Genomic DNA, 17512 nt, shown 5'->3' with positions numbered 1-17512 from the left:
GGGCTCACACCCCCCACCACCACCTCAGAGCACAGCTTCTGAGGTTCTGTGTGTCGTGGGTGACAGCTGCTGTAACCTGAGCTCAGATCAAGGAACCAGTCGACAGAAATGAGCACTGCTCTGCCCTCCATGACATAGGAAGAGTTCTTGTAAGGGGAGACCTCTGTCTACCACCCAAGGCTGAGGACCCAAGATGACCTGTGGCATCTCCCCCCGCCCCGCCAGGAGGAGACAAGACTTTGGTTCTGTATCAGAGTCTCTGGGCAACGCCTCTGAGTTCTTCAGGAAATTTTCTCACCGGGCCCCCTTAGCCCCGCTCACCTGGGGCTGCTCCCGGAAGCGTGCCCCCTCCAGCTGCGAGTAGTAGGCCGCCAGCACCGCGTAGGCTGCGGCGCGCATGTGTGGGTCGTAGCTGCTGAGGGCCGCGACAGTCAGGCCCAGAGCATTTGAATCCACGAATTTTCTACAATCCACCACAAATTCTGAGGGAGATGAAACACAGCGTTGACTACACACACACACACACACACACACTGATTCCAACAATCCACCACAAATTCTGAGGGAGATAAAACACAGCGTTGACTACACACACACACACACACACACACACACACACACTGATTCCATGACACGTGTGCAACACGGAGTTCCATTTCCTTTTGCAGTTTACCATCATCAGCAACATGTGTGCGTGCCAGACACAGACATGCAAGCTCCCCCGCCTCCTGCTCCCTTAGGTTCTGCTGTGGCTCTCTAAAAGACTGTCCCCTCCCGCAGCAACGATCACACGCCTTCAGTCTCTGAGACACTTGTAAATCCCAACGAAGTCTCCTTCATCACTTCTCACAAATACCCGAGGAGTCGGAGAACATCAGAGAGGTTCAGAGGTGTCAGAGGTGACATCAGGACCCACCACTGAGGTCCCAGCATGAATAAGCCTGAGGTTAGGGGGAAGGGACTCAGCAGGAAAAGCCAGCGTAGTCAGTCAGATGAGTGATCTTGGAATGTACTATCAATAAAAGACAAACAAACCTATATATAGATATACACTACTGATAATATTTTCTACAAGTCAAACTCTTTATTCTTTTCTCTTCTCTCCCCAAAGTTTAAGACTTAAAAAGATAATGTCCACAGTTTAAACAAAAGAAAAAGCTAAAAATAAATCAAGAAGAAGAATGATAATAGCTACTTCTTAGTCCAAACAGCCATATAGTCACATAACGGTCCTCAAATGGGTGGCTGTCCAAAAGTGTAGGAACCACAAGGTGGAGGACCTGTGGGTGTGCCTGCAGTCCTTGCCTTGGGAGTGACAGGGCTGAGTCACACCAGGGACGGGGACCCGCGCATCATGCAAGCTCTCTTCCTCCTCAGAAGCAGCAAGAGCTCCTGGAAGCCGCTTAGGTGCGGGTCCCCTCCCCTTTCTCAGCTCTCACACCATATCGCAGAAGGACCAGCATTTCCACTTCCAGCCAGGAGAGAGACTGGAAAGAGACTCATCTGTCCAACTGAAAAAACAACTGAAGGCATGAACTAAGGATTTTCAAGACATTGGACATGGAGCAACAGAGGACGGTGATCCCTGAAGATGGGAAACCAGGCGACCCTCCGATTGTTCCAGCTACACACCTGGAGAGTTCCCAGGCTGTGCACAGCAGGGCAAGCCGAGGCAGAGCCCGGGCAGCTTTGAGTTGAGGGGGCCTGGGAGGCCAAGTGGCCGGAGTTCATGAGGCCAAGCCCGAGAGGAGTGCCCCACTGAGAGGATGCCCATCGGCAAGAGCACATGAGCAAGCCACCCCAGGCTGGGAAAGAACCACCCAGAGGGCTGAGCAGCGACAACCCCAGGCTCCCACCGGCCAGGGCCAAGTCCCCACAGCACCCAGGGACAAGGCACCGGGCTCAGGGCATGTCACCTCACTTGTGTGGCAAAGGTCCTTCCAGACTAAATGTTGCTCTGGTCCCACCTAACAGAGCTTATGAGCAATACTGGAAAGGATCGAACCATTTCTAAGAAACTTGAATGTGTACTAGAACAAAGCTGAACAACATTTCACCAAAATACCAAAAATACCCAGCCCCAAAGAAGGTAAAACTCACAATTTCTGGCTTCCAATAAAAATTGCCAGACAGTCAAACAAGCAGGAACATGGCCCATTGTGAAGAGAAAAACGTACTATTTGGAAATGGCTTCTAAATGACACAGATAACAGAATTAGTAGACAAAGACATTTATAAAGTTAGCAGCACTGAATTCTTCATGCTCAGGAAACTAGAGGATGGACTTCCCTGGTGGTTCAGTGGTAAAGAATCTGCCTGTTGATGCAGGAGACGCGGGTTCGAGCCCTGGCCTGGGAAAATCCCACTTGCCTTGGAGCAGCTAAGTCTGTGGGCCACAACCACTTAGCCTATGCTCTAGAGCCCGGGAACTACAACTACTGAGCCTGCACGCCACAACTAGAGAAAAGGCCGCGTAGCCATGAAGACCCAGCACAGCTAAAAATACACGAATAAATAAAAAGAAGCTACAGGAAAGACGGGGTGTGTTAAGTAGAGAGACGGAAGATACGAAAATCCTAGTCAAGCTTCTTGAGATAAAAATTTTAAATTTCTGAAATGAAAAATGCACTGGATGAATTGTTGACAATGTAAACTGGTGCAAGCACTAAGAACAGAATGGAGGTTTCTTTAAAAAATTAAAAATAGAGCTAACATATGATTCAGTAATCCCACTCCTGGGCATATACCTGCAGACAACCATAACTGGAAAAGATACATGCACCCTAATGTTCACTGCAGCACTACTCACAGTAACTAAGACATGGAAGCGACCTAAATACCCCCCAACAGTGGAATGCATAAAGAAGATGGGGTACATTTACACAATGGAATATTACTTAGCCATAAAAAAGCACAAAATGCCACTTGCAGCAACACGGAGATGAATTTAGAGATTATCATACTAACCGAAGTAAGCCTGAGAGAGAGAAATAACATATGGTATTGCCTATACGTGGACTCTTTAAAAAAAGAAAATGACCTTCTTTATGGTTACCAAACGACCAGGTAGGAGAAATAAATTAGGAGTATGGAATTTACATACATGCACTACTATATAAGACGGAAAAAAGGCCTACCTTATAGCCCAAAGAACTATACTCAATATTTTGTAATAACCTATAAGGGAAAAGAATAGATGTATTTTTATATAACTGAATCATTTTGCTGTATACCTGAGGCTAACACCACACTGTAAATTAACTATACTTCAACAAAACAAACAAAAAAGAAAAATGTACTAGATAAGCTGATCAGAAGATTAGACACTGCAGAAAAAAAGATCTGTGAACTTGAAGACACAACAGAATTTAACCAAACTGAACCACAGAGAAACACAGAGAGAAAAAAGAATTCTAAAAACATGAGCATTTGTGGGACAATTTCAAGCAGGCTAATACATGTGGAAGTGGAGTCCCTGAAAATGAAGAAATAATGGCCAAAACTCTTCCAAATTAGAAAAACTACAAACCTACAGGGCCAAGACAGTAAAAAATAAATAAATAAATAAAATTATACTCAAGTTTATCATAATCAAATTGCTTGAAACCAATGGTTAAAAAAATCTTAAAAGTGGTCTCAAAACATAGAGAGGAGCAAAGATAGGAATGGCAGCAGATCTCCTGTTAGAAACAATGCAATCTAGAATCAAGGCACCAACATCTTTAACATACGATAAGAAAAAAACCTGTCAACCTAGAACTTTACACCCCGTGATAGAAACAATGCAATCTAGAATCAAGGCACCAACATCTTTAACATATGATAAGAAAAAAACCTGTCAACCTAGAACTTTACACCCCGTGATAGAAACAATGCAATCTAGAATCGAGGCGCCAACATCTTTAACACACGATAAGAAAAAAACCTGTCAACCTAGAACTTTACACCCCGTGATAGAAACAATGCAATCTAGAATCGAGGCGCCAACATCTTTAACATACGATAAGGAAAAAACCTGTCAACCTAGAACTTTACACCCCATGAAAGTCTTTCAGAAGTTAAGACGTTTTAAAAGCTGAAAGAATGGATCACCAACAGCCATGAACTTTAAGAATTCTTAAAAGCAGTGTTTTGGGAAGAAGGAAAATGATAGAAGATGGAAATTAAAGAATGAAGAGAACACGAAATGATAACTATGGGATAAACATAAAATATTTAAATCCCTTTAAAAGGTAATTGACAGCTTGAAGCAAAAATAACCACATATTGTGAAATCTTTAACTTATGGATGGAAAATTTATGATACTTATAGCATGAAAGCTAGGAGGGGAGACAGAGATACTAGTCTAAGGTGCTTCTGCTATCCATGAAGTGGTATAATGTCACTTGCAGGTAAACCACAATACATTGAATATATATTTAATAAACCCTAAAGCAACACACACACACACACACACACACACACGTACATACACTCACAAGCACACAAACTACTTACTGCTAAAAGTCAATAAATAAACTGGAATCAGATCAATAATCAACATTAAATGGTATACACATTCCAATTAAAAAGCATCACTTCATGGCAAATAGATGGGGGGAAAAAATGGAAACAGTGACAGACTTTATTTTTTTGGGTCCCCAAATCACTGTGGATGGTGACTGCAGCCTTGAAATTAAAAGACATGACCAAGACGGAATAACAGTAACATGGTCAGACTAGATGAAAACACAAAACCCAGTGTCTGCTGTCTACCAGAAACCACTTTTAATCTCAAGATGCAGATTTTAAGTAAAAGGTGGGAGCGGCGATCATTTTGAAATGTACAGAAACAGCAAATCATTCTGTTATGCACCAGGAGCTAATAATGCTGTAGGTCAACTATAGTTGAACACGTGTACACCCGTGGCGGATTCATGCTGATGTATGGCAAAACCAATACAGTGCTGTAAAGTAAAATAAATTTAAAAAAAAGAAAAGAAAGAAAAACGACAAACAAACGAACCCAGAGGAAAAGAGATCAGATTTGTGGCTACCAGACGCAAGGGATAGGAGGGAAAAGTGATGAAGGGAGTCAAAACATACAAACTCCCAATTATAAAATAAATAAGTGCTAGGGATATAATGCACAACACAATAAATTTAATTAACACTATTGTATGCTATCTATGAAAGTTGGTGAGAGAGTAAATGCTGAGTTCTCAGCACAACGAAAACATTTTTAATATTTCTTTAATTTTATTGTATATGAGGTGTTGGATGCTCACTCAGCTGACTGCCGTAATCATTTCATCCTGTGTGTTAAGCCAAATCACTATGTTGAATATCTTAAATTTATACAGTGCTGATGTCAATTATATCTCAGTAAAACTGGAAGGAAAACAAAGTAAAAGGAAAAAGAAAAATTAGAAGACTCTTCTGCTCTAACAGCTTACACACTAACTTTTCTCATTTCTAACAAGTGACTACTTCTGATGGGGGGAGGAATTTTCAAAAGCTTTACAAAGCATCAAACTGAGGGATAAAATTATACTATTTTGGGGAAGATGAGATATATTTAAGATACACCTACATACCTACTGATACATAATATAAACACATAAATAGAATAAGTTTGGGAGAGAGAACATTCTAAACATTTAATATTACTCACTAAAAATAGTGAGTATTTAGCAGTAATCACGGACACTTTAAAGACAAAAGGATTTTTCATATGTCCATGAGAAAAAGTCAATTTCATGTTCTGTGGGATCTGCTATTCTCTGGAAGTCTTGGCTTTGTAAAACGTATGGAAAAGAGCTGTCCCTTGAGAGCTGAAAACATAAAAGGTGATCAAAAAACAGAAATACCAGTCGTTTTGTTTAAGAACCTCAAAAATAGCAATTTCCCCTGGTGACAACAAATTTGTCCTGGCTTAACCAGGACAATTATCAAGGATTAAAATGCAAAGCAGTTCATGTTTTAAGGGGTTCAGTGGCAGCACAGAGGTGCTGTCAGAGCCTCAGGAGCTTTCCTCACACCTCCTCTCACACCCTTTCCTAGAGGCGGCCTGGCCAGGAAGGCGCATCCCAGGGAGGGTCCACTGAGGCCCCGTCCAGGGCCCTAGAGAGAACCGCACAGGCGCCTCTCTGTTCTGTGAAACGGCGACTGAAGGGCTCGGCCTGGTTCTCCCGAGGACAAGCATCTGCTGTGCGAGCATTTGTCACTGCCATTGCAAAAGGCTGGCCCTGCTTCTCAGCCAAGGACTCAAAGGAGAGAAGCAAGGTTAAGGAAACAGGTTCCCACTTTCAGCAAAGGGTTGACATACAGAGCTGAGACTGGTTCTCTCAAGCCTGGCCACGACACCAAAAACCAATCACACACCCGATTTAGGATTACAAGGACCCCGGTGCCACCTCGGGAAACAAAAACATGCGTGAAAAACTTCTGCCACACACGGCATGGATGAGCCTCACAAATACAATGTGGGTAAATGGGGCTTCTACAGAAGAAAAGAGAGTGTTTAATGTCATTTGAATAAACTTCAAGCATAGGACACTGGCCCTTACTGAGGGGGAAGGGGTACTGGCCAGCAAGGGGCCTGGGGGGCTGCGGATTATGTTCCTTGATCTGACTAGGGGTTTCACCCAACTCACAGATATATAATATGACCTGTATGGGTTTCTATACATCACACTTCAATAAAAGTTTATTTAAAACATTGTTCATGGTCACTTATCCACCAGGGCAAAAGTTAATGCAATAATAACTTAAAAAAAATAACAATATGAAAAAAAGATTGATGGCTTAATGCAACCACAATAAGCCTTTGGCCATTATAAATGCTGTTCACAGACTTCTGTTTTATTCAACTTGTCCCTTTACGGCTAGTTTTCCCCTCCTGATGAATTCGTGTGCTTCCCTTTATCAGATGATAAAAATTTATTTAAAATATTCTGCTTCCATTTTTCTGTTGTGGTTGTTCTGGATTATAAGCAAGTAGCCCAAAGCAAAACTTAATGACCTAGTTTTTCTCGGTGTGCTGGTTTTGCATTTCTATTCGCCTATTTCTACAGTTTTTAAAATATTCTACTTTAATGTGAATGATCGTAGTGTGACCAGTATTTTAAGCTAGTGCAAATCCTTTCTGGTAGACATGCTCTGCAAATGTTATAACAATAAAATGTAAAATGGGCTGTATTTCCCTAACTTGAAAAAGCCATTTACTAGTTGCCTCTCTCCACAAAAGGCCTTTCAGATCCTGTCCTTCCCCTACCCTCCTTTGCCCCAAAAGGGCAATATTCAAGATCCTGAGAACAACAGTCCTGATTTTACTACTTCTCTATTAAAGTGTTTTCCAAGCCTCTGCCTTGCCTCCTAAACGCTCTATTGAAAGGCAGGGCAACAGACTAAATGACTTGCGGTAATTCACTGGAGTTGCATCACATTTTTAGACTGTGGACAATCTATTTTCGTATTTGATGAGGAACAGACTTAGCCAGCACAGCCAAGGCATGGGGGAATCAAAGAGGGCAGTAGACGCGGCTCCCCCAGTCGCTGGTAATCCACCGCTGGCCATCATCACCACTTGACACTCGCTCTTGCTCTCTTGCAAAAGACTCAGCTCAGCCACAGAACCTGGTGTCCAAGGCAAGGGTCTGCTCTAAGAGCACAGCCCTCTCTTTCTTCTGAGAGGAACCGAGGGGTAGCGGTGGGGGATCAGCAAATCTGGTCACAAGGAGCAACATTTGAGTATAGAAAGATGTCAGGTTTAGAGAAAGCCCCAGTGGTCCAGTGGTTACAGACTCAGAGCTTTCACTGCGTGGGCCCAGGGTTCAAACCCTAGGTGGGGAACTAAGATCCCACAAGCTGCATGGCAGGGGGGAAAAAGGATATCAAATTTAAAAAAGGAGAACACAAGAGTGATCAGCGAGGCTTGGTCTCCCAGGGCACCTAATCTACGTGGCCATGGCAACCAGGAGGTAGATATCAGGGACCCTCTCAGGCAGCACACTGACTGGTCCCCACGATGCATCAGAGGGAGCCTAACACAGCAGATGGATGGGGCTTCCGCTTGGGGCCACGTGACGAGCGGTAACGACCACTCCTGCCCTCCCAGCCAGGAAGTGTCAGTGCAGGGGAGCCGGGACTCCCCTGGCTGGTGGTCAGTGGGAGAAGGGATGAGGAGAGATGGTGGATTGACAAAGGGGGGGCTGGATCAGAACATCCGCAGGCAAACCGCAAACATCTGTGGCTGGACCTACACTCCACACCTTACACAGAAATTAACTCAAAAGAGGCCACAGACTGAAATGTAAAGGCTACAATGATGAAACTTTCAGAAATAAACATGGGAGAAATCCTTTGGGACGGAGGGATGGGAAAAGAGTTCTTAAGAATTGACACCAAAAGCTTGACCCATAAAAGGGAAAACTGATAAACTGGACTTCATCAAAACTGAAGACTTCTGCTCTTTGAAGAAGGGTGTTAAGAAGGTGAAAAGATAAGCTTACACACTGGGAGAAAATATTTGCAAACCACATATCAAACAAAGGACTCATACCTACAATATATAAAGAACCCTCAAAACCCAACAGTAAAAACAAATAAAACCCATCAGAATAAATGGGCAAAAGACATGAATTGACATTTCGCCAAAAAAGATTACAGATGGCAAGTAAGTCACAAGATGTTCAACATTATTAGCTATTAGGAAAATGCAATACACACCATCCTGAGACAGCATTACACACCAACAGTTGAGAAATGGCCCACACCAACAGACCCCGGTCTTCACCAGTGTGCACCTGGACAGGTTTCTGTTCTTTCTCTCTCCCCGACCCATTCACCCGTGAAGATTCCCACCCTCAGGGTAGCAGACACCAAAGGCCGTTTCAAAAATATACTTAAACCAAGAGAAAGCCAACCTTAGCAGGCTCTCACTCATCGTCAAAGACAAAATCTCTCATTTCAGTGAGAACTCAGAAAAGGCTCTTGCCATTACAATTAGGAAAACATCAAAGGCAGACCCAGATTTTTAAATTATAATTAAAAAAAAACAACTGTGTATTCAAAACATTAACTGTTACTTTGCTGAAAATCGCTGGAAAGAAAAGGTGAGAAGGCAGTTGAAGATCCTTCAAGAATTATTTTCAAGATTAAGGTCCTAATCTGGTAATTATGCGGGATTCCCAGGTGGCACAACAGTATAAGAATTTGCCGGCCAGTGAGGGAGACACAGGAGACGCAGGTTCAATCCCTGGATCAGGAAGATCCCCTGGAGGAGGAAATGGAAACCCACCCTAGTCTTCTTGCCTGGGGAATCCCACGGACAGAGGAGCCTGGCAGGTTAGAGCCGACAGGGTTGCACGACTGGGCGACTAAGCACACACGCACTGGTAATTACGGTAAAAATTATGATCCCTCCACCCACTCTGGAAGACTGCAGTTACCTGGCCGGGTCAGTTCACTGAAGAGATGAAGGAGGAAACAGGGGTCATAAAGGTCCCCGAGATCCACCGCACTCTGGTCTCTAAATATCGGCTCCTGTGCGTCCTGAAACAGCCCGAGACAGAGACATGCAGCTCAGCCTCGTAAACGTGAGAGCATGCGGATGTTTGCCCACTATCACTTAGAGTTCAAATTATTTTGAATATTCAAGTGCACTAAAAAAAATGTTTCTTATATAGAAAACAAACAGGGCTTGTACATGAAATGATACCTTTGATATTTGCTCTGTGGAAAGAAGTTATAAATGAAGTTAAGTGTGGCCAGTGCTGACAACTGATGAAGATGGCTGATGGGTATGGGTTCTGTCTCTATACCTTTGCAAATGGTTCCAGTTTTACTTATAAAAAATGAACAAATCACAAGCAAAACAGCACTCATATTTTACAGCGGCTAAAGCCGGATGGCTCCGCCCCAGGGGCCCCCGCACCTCGGGGGGCAGCAGCCTCCGGTTCTGGGGGAAGTGGAGGATGGTCTTCATCATGCGGTCGCGATCCAGCAGGCGGAGGATGTCCCCGACGCTTGGCTGCTGCCATAGCGACTTGCCCAGGCTCCGGCATGTCTTCTGATGCTCCACAGCCGCTGGGCCCCACAGCAGTACCCTAGAGCCGGCGGTCACAGAGGTGATGATGGTGGAGACCACTGTAGGCAGCTTTGTTGGGCAGCTGACATGCCAGGTGTAAGATGTTCTATCCCCATCATAACATAGGGGGAGTGGGGGTGATGGAGAGGTTGAAGACGATAAGGGTGGGGATGACGGAGGCCAGCGCTTGCAGAGGGGCTACGATGTGCCATGCCCTCGTCTAAGTCTGTGTATTAATCCACTTAATCTGCACAAGAATCCCGTAAGTGACAGTTGCTCAGTCATGTTCGACTCTGTGCAACCCCATGGACTATACCGTCCATGGAATTCTCCAGGCCAGAATACTGGAGTGGGTAGCCATATCCCTTCTCCAGGGGGTCTTCCCAACCCAGGGATCGAACCAGGTCTCCTGCCTTGCAGGTGGACTCTTTACCAACTGAGCTATGAGGGGGGCCCAAGAATCCCATGAGGTTGGCACTATTATCCGTATTGGGGGAAAAGAGACATAGAAGATCTGGGAAGTTGGTCAGCTGGTCCCCTGCCCAGCTGGTCCCCTACCCAGCTGGTAAGTGGCAGAGCACGAATTCAAATCTGGAGAGTCCGGGTTGGACATAGCGGCAGGATCCTGGCAGTTCGATAATGCTCTACTTATATAAACCCTTCCCCATTCCCATACAGCCGTGAGCAGACCAGGAGCGCTCACATAGTCTGTGGGCCATCCCCACCTCTAGGGTCCCCCATCTCCACTTTTCACACCACCGGTTGTGACGGAAACTGCCCAGTGAGGTCACCTTGCCTTCCTCCTGGAAAGTGACTGAACCCATTTGCAGCCGGGGGCACCCTTGTGGACTTTGTGACCTGAGAGGAGTTTTCTGATGCTGAGGGGTGGCTGGGTAGACGGCTTGCTCGTCACCATGAGTGCAACTGCTCCTGTTTTCTCTCCTCTCCCTCACCTACCCAGGGGCTGTTTATTCCAGAAAGAATACAACTGATATAGCACCAACTGCAAGGCTAGCAAGAGGGTGAGGCTGTGGGGTGGGGGGAGGAGAGAGAATGTTTGATTCACGACCTGGGTGCTCTGAAGATGCAGAAAAGGGTTTTTTGTTGTTGTTTGTTTTTTAAACTGTTTGTTGTCTTTTTTGGGGGGGGGGATGGGCAGTGGGGGTGGTTAATACATCTTTAATCTTCAAAAAAAAAAGTATTCTAGAAGGGAAATATTTTCCCCCTTCCCTGAAGAGTTCTCCTGAACTATTTTTCTTGGCCCAGTCAGCTAACTTCCTGTCTCAGTACACAGAGCTCTTCCTTTGTACTGGGCAGAGGCTGGGGTGCTGGTCTCAAACTAAGGAGACAAGAGACCAGGGCAGCGAAAGAGGACCTCAGATGCTGCCTACGAACAGCCCCGGGCCCTGGGGAGCTGGGCTCAAAGCTGCGCTGGCCAAGGAGCAAGCAGCCCCTGGGAACCTGGGAGAGACAGACAGACACAGAGAGAAAGACTGACAGAAAAGAGACAGATACCGCACACGTGTGCACACACAGACGGGGAGGAGAGTGGAATAAACACCCAGCCAGCACGCCCCACTCCTTCCCCACACCCATACCCAAGTCCCTCCCACCTACAGGCCAGCACGAAGCGAAAAGCGTTCAGGAAAATCAGCTAGACGACCCCTAAGTCGGGAGGGAGACACACACACACATGATCGGCCAGCGGGGGCGCCCAGCGCACACAGGCCCGGCCTTCAGGGGCCGTCCTCATGGGCAGAGGGCAGAGCAGGCCCGCTGGCGCTGCAGAGTGAGCAGAGGAGTCCCCTACACGCGTTTACCCCCCCAGGCCTGCCCGGGTGTATAGCGCCCTGTGCAGGGCCTTCAGGGTCTGCTGCTTGAAATCGCCAGCCCGGCACCCACCTGAAGCTGACGAGGCTGTGGTTGTTCTGTTCATAGGCCCGGAGGAGAAGTAAGATCTTCTGGTCTGAAGTCAGTTGAGGGTCAGTTTAGAAAGCTTCCTGGTGGCTCCTCTCGAGGCCTCCCATATACTTCTGGCAACAGTGGCCAGTGCCCATACCCCGAAGCCACACACCCTGGTCACTGCAGCCCCAGGTCACAGCACTTGGTCCCCACACTCCTGGGTCCCACCCCTTGATCCCGACACTCTCCTGAGTCACAGCACCCTGTCCCACATTCCTGGGTCCCACCCCTTGATCCCGACACTCTCCTGAGTCACAGCACCCTGTCCCACACCCCCAGGTCCCACCCCTGGTCCCTACTCTCTCCTGGGTCCCACCCCCTGGTCCCTACCTTCTCCTGAGTCACAGCACCCTGCCCCACACCCCCAGGCCCCACCCCTGGTCCCTACTCTCTCCTGGGTCCCACCCCCTGGTCCCTACTCTCTCCTGAGTCACAGCGCCCTGTTCCACACCCCCAGGTCCCACCCCCTGGTCCCTACTCTCTCCTGGGTCCCACCACCTGGTCCCTACTCTCTCCTGAGTCACAGCGCCCTGTCCCACACTCCCAGGCCCCACCCCTGGTCCCCGCTCTCTCCTGAGCCACAGCGCCCTGCCCCACACCCCCAGGCCTCACCTCCCTGGTCCCCACTCTCTCCTGAGTCACAGCGCCCTGTCCCACACCCCCAGGTCCCACCCCTGGTCCCCACTCTCTCCTGAATCACAGCACCCTGCCCCACACCCCCAGGCCCCACCTCCTGTTCCCACTCTCTCCTGAGCCACAGCGCCCTGCCCCACACCCCCAGGTCCCACCCCTGGTCCCTACTCTCTCCTGGGTCCCACCCTCTGGTCCCTACTCTCTCCTGAGTCACAGCGCCCTGCCCCACACCCCCAGGTCCCACCCCTGGTCCCCACTCTCTCCTGAGTCACAGTGCCCTGCCCGACACCCCCAGGTCCCACCCCTGGTCGCTACTCTCTCCTGGGTCCCACCCTCTGGTCCCTACTCTCTCCTGAGTCACAGCGCCCTGCCCCACACCCCCAGGTCCCACCCCTGGTCCCCACTCTCTCCTGAGTCACAGCGCCCTGCCCCACACCCCCAGGCCCCACCTCCTGTTCCCACTCTCTCCTGAGCCACAGCGCCCTGTCCCACACCCCCAGGCCCCACCCCTAGTCCCCACACTCTCCTGAGCCACAGCGCCCTGCCCCACACCACCAGGTCCCACCTCTGGTCCCTACTCTCTCCTGAGCCACAGCGCCCTGTCCCACACCCCCAGGCCCCACCCCTAGTCCCCACACTCTCCTGAGCCACAGCGCCCTGCCCCACACCACCAGGTCCCACCTCTGGTCCCTACTCTCTCCTGAGCCACAGCGCCCTGTCCCACACCCCCAGGCCCCACCCCTAGTCCCCACACTCTCCTGAGCCACAGCGCCCTGCCCCACACCACCAGGTCCCACCTCTGGTCCCTACTCTCTCCTGAGCCACAGCGCCCTGTCCCACACCCCCAGGCCCCACCCCTAGTCCCCACACTCTCCTGAGCCACAGCGCCCTGCCCCACACCCCCAGGCCCCACCCCTAGTCCCCACACTCTCCTGAGCCACAGCGCCCTGCCCCACACCCCCAGGCCCCACCTCCTGTTCCCACTCTCTCCTGAGCCACAGCGCCCTGTCCCACACCCCCAGGCCCCACCTCCTGTTCCCACACTCTCCTGAGCCACAGCACCCTGCCCCACACCCCCAGGCCCCACCCCTAGTCCCCACACTCTCCTGAGCCACAGCGCCCTGCCCCACACCCCCAGGCCCCACCTCCTGTTCCCACTCTCTCCTGAGCCACAGCGCCCTGTCCCACACCCCCAGGCCCCACCTCCTGTTCCCACACTCTCCTGAGCCACAGTGCCCTGCCCCACACCACCAGGTCCCACCTCTGGTCCCTACTCTCTCCTGGGTCCCACCCTCTGGTCCCTACTCTCTCCTGAGTCACAGCGCCCTGCCCCACACCCCCAGGCCCCACCTCCCTGGTCCCCACTCTCTCCTGAGTCACAGTGCCCTGCCCCAACACCCCCAGGTCCCACCCCTGGTCCCCACTCTCTCCTGAGCCACAGCGCCCTGCCCCACACCCCCAGGCCCCACCCCCCATCCCCACACTCACCCAGGATGCTGAGTGAGGCACCGTAGGCCCCAAGGAGCACCGTGAAGTGGCTGCTCGCACAGACAGAGGGGCACAGCTGCACCACCACCGCCATCAGCTCCACCAGCGCTTCTGGAAGAAAACACCACGGAGCTGCCCAGCAGTGCAGGGCTGCACAGGCGCAGACTCCCAGCCGAGGAGGAAGTGCTTCTGGGAACAGAGATGCTTGAGACACCCTTCTCTGGACAACACTGGGCTGAGAACCACACCTTGTCCTGCCCCACGTTTTTGTTTTTTTAAATAAAAGATTCTTGACAACCATCTCCCTCCCTGGGTCTTTGGTACCAGCCTCTCCTCAGTCTCCTCCCAAGCTTTGAGCCAACAGATTAAAAAACCCAAACCTTGTTCTCCATGATTATGTTACCAAAATCTCTAGTATTTCTCCTCTTGCTGGAAAAGGGGGAGCGCCTTTTGATGTTTTTCTACTGACTACACTAGGAACTTGGTAATGGTTCTCTCCAATTCAGCAGTTTATGACAATTGGCTCTGCAGTGATCTCTCACACTTAGGACATGTCAACTTGTCTCTAAACAACAGGGTGTGACTTCCGGAGGGCAGGACCCGTCAGACCTCTGCTGTCTCCCATAGCCTTCACCATGCAAAGTAGGCACTCAGTGAACTGGAGAGGAAGGAGCCAAAGCCGGGGCTGTAGGAGGCCCTGGTGGGGACCCAGCAACGGGGACCTTTGAACCCTTCGCCCTTGATCAATGTTTCAGTCACCACATTAAGACATCTCACACAGCTGAACAATTTCTGCCAAGTCAGACACCCCCTCCTAACTTTCCGTAACTCCCAGGTTGTAACACTCACTCATGATATGGGAGAAGGCCTTAAACCTGACTCCTGTAAGCCAGAATAGGCTCTAAGAAGAGGTGTGTGTTTGCTATGTGACCGGAAGCCAGAGGAAACAAGTCTAGAGCTTGAATCTGATAGAAATGCTCAGATTATCATTGTTGTTTAGCTGCTCAGTCATGTCCGACTCTATGCGACCTTGTGGCCTGTAGCCTGCCAGGATCCTCTGTCCATGGGCTTTTCCAGGCAAGAACACTGGAGTGGGTTGCCAGTCCCTTCTCCAGGGCATCTTCCTCATGCACTAGCAGGCAGATTCATCACCACTGACCACCCCAGGAAGCCTTCCATGGGATCTTCCCAGTCCAGGGATCGAACCTGCGTCTCCTGCATCGGCAGGTGGGTCTTTCATCACTGAGCCACCCCGGAAGCCCACGTGAGATGTTCGGATACTGCTTGGGTAACGCTTCCCCAGCTCTGGGAACACGTGGGTGCTAAGCTCCTGTGCACAGTCAGTTTGATGGAATCGGAAAGAAACTGTGTGTCTGGAGTGGGGCGTGGGGTGAGGAGACACCTCTCACGGGGCTGTCTGTGGGCTCCTCCTCTGCGGCCCTCAGCAGGGTGGGCAGGAACAGGGAGTGCTGGGTGAGCATCATGTGGACCACCGGGAGCTGGATGAGCTGCGAGCACGAGGGGCTTTCTGGGAGATACAACAGCTGCATGGCGGCACGGAGGGCTTCCAAAAACGCGCAGTCCTGATACCGAAACCTAGGAGGCAAGAACCAAAGGGGAAACGGCGTCACAAAAAATAAGAAAACCTTTTTTTTCTCAGCATTATATTAAGGAGATCATCCCGCGATGACCTCAAAGGAGATCACCTTTGAGGTCAAAGGTGAGAATTCTAGAGCACACAGTCATTCACCATCACCCCGACTACCCTTCGCACACGCACACCGAGCCGGCACGCGTCACAGGGAGCGCTTCTGAAAGCAAGGGCAGGACGGACCTTGCTCCCCTTCTTGACAGTGCACACGCCCAGTGAACTTCCTGCTTAGCTGAGATGCCAGGAGGCAGCCTGCATAAAGACGACCCTCAGCCCACCTATCGGGGCAGCCTCCTTCCTTCCTTTCAGCTCCTCAGAATGCCCCTCTAACGGCTCAGAAGTTCTCATCTTAAATCCCTTCAGAGCCAGTGAAGGAAATGATAGCATCACGCTCTGGGAAAGAAGGTTTCGGTCATATGTGAACATTGTTAAGAAGCACTGGGTACTCCGTGAGCATTCTAGAAACACAAATTAACCAAAGACTCAAAGAAATGTCGCCAGGTCACGAAGGCAAGCCTCGGTTACCATTACCCTCTGATCTGCCTTCACTTATCTCCTTCTTAGTGTTTCTCCATTTCAGATCGACGGATATAATTAGGGAAATGAAAATTAGAGCCACAACGAGACACTTTCATGACTACCTGAGTGCCAAAAAGAAAGTCTGACCGCATGAACTGCTGGTGAGGATGCGAGGACAAAATGAGCTTCCACTCTGTTACGACAAGAAAATCTTGGGGAACAAACGGAAAAATCTAGTAAAACTGAAGCTGTGCCCACAGTAAGGGCCAGTGAGTGCCCCCTTGCCCAGAAAAATCCGGCACGCGGGCACAAGGAGCCATGAGACATTCACTGTCAGGATGGGAGGGAGGCGGGAAGGAGAAAGGGGGGGCTCCGTCCCTCAGCAGGGACCAGCTGAATGAATGGGGCACAGTCAGAAGACAGAATGCCCCCGGGCAGCGGGAAGGAACGACTGGGATCATCTCCGTGTACCAACAAGGGTCTCAACAACGGTCACCAGAAAACTGAGTGCACCAAAGGGACGGTAAATTGATACATCTGTGTACAATGTCAAACACAAAAAACACTGGTCCATGGCAGAGTCAACCTCAGAAGGATGACACTTGGACGAGGGAGGGAAGAGAGTCCATGAGGACAGAGAAAGCTGTCAGTCTTTATTAGATCTGGGTGCCACTATATTACTCTCTGCACACCTCTGGCTTTTAAACAAATACTTGGTTGTTCAAAGGCTGCTTCTCTCACCCTCGTTAGAAGCATGTGCATAACGTGGGGCAGGGAGCTTCCTTCCCCAGCGCTGCCGTCTCCTCCGCCCCAAAGGGGAGCGGCACCAGCTCCACCACCTCCTTCATGCAAAAACAGCTCCGAGCCCGCCCCCAGCAAAGACACTCACTGCCTTACTCAGCCGCACCAAGAAAACAAATTCGACTTACTTGAGTCCGGTCTTCACAAATTTCTGCCAATCACCAGGGTCAACTTCCTTAAGTGAATTCTAGGAATAAAGTGAGTGAGAAATATGTGTAGAATATCTGAATTAACTTAAAATAGAGGACATGGGATTTAAACTACAGCCCTTCGGTAAGTATAGAATACAGTTACCGAAGCAACTCACAAAAGCAAGCAGTTCTTTCTTCCTTTGATTTTTAAAAATTCTTATTTCCACTAGCACTTCTGTCATTTTGTTAGATACCTT

At 49.3% G+C, this 17512-nt stretch overlaps 1 protein-coding gene across 1 annotated transcript in view; it reads right to left on the bottom strand.

Moving 5' to 3' along the window:
* URB1 (URB1 ribosome biogenesis homolog) overlaps positions 1-17512 on the bottom strand; it is a 79017-nt gene that overhangs the window by 11174 nt on the left and 50331 nt on the right. Inside the window, exons 25-31 of the mRNA XM_068975463.1 lie at positions 17253-17311; positions 15556-15749; positions 14154-14264; positions 11973-12036; positions 9918-10089; positions 9433-9535; positions 322-482 (exon numbers count right to left, since the gene is read on the bottom strand). Coding sequence (XP_068831564.1) covers positions 322-482; positions 9433-9535; positions 9918-10089; positions 11973-12036; positions 14154-14264; positions 15556-15749; positions 17253-17311 — 864 coding nt within the window. The remainder of the gene's footprint in view (positions 1-321; positions 483-9432; positions 9536-9917; positions 10090-11972; positions 12037-14153; positions 14265-15555; positions 15750-17252; positions 17312-17512) is intronic.

This window comes from Capricornis sumatraensis, chromosome 1 (assembly GCF_032405125.1).
Source record: "Capricornis sumatraensis isolate serow.1 chromosome 1, serow.2, whole genome shotgun sequence".
Taxonomy (NCBI): domain Eukaryota; kingdom Metazoa; phylum Chordata; class Mammalia; order Artiodactyla; family Bovidae; genus Capricornis; species Capricornis sumatraensis.
Note: the sequence above shows the minus strand (reverse complement) of the source record. Positions and strands in the feature narration are given on the sequence as shown.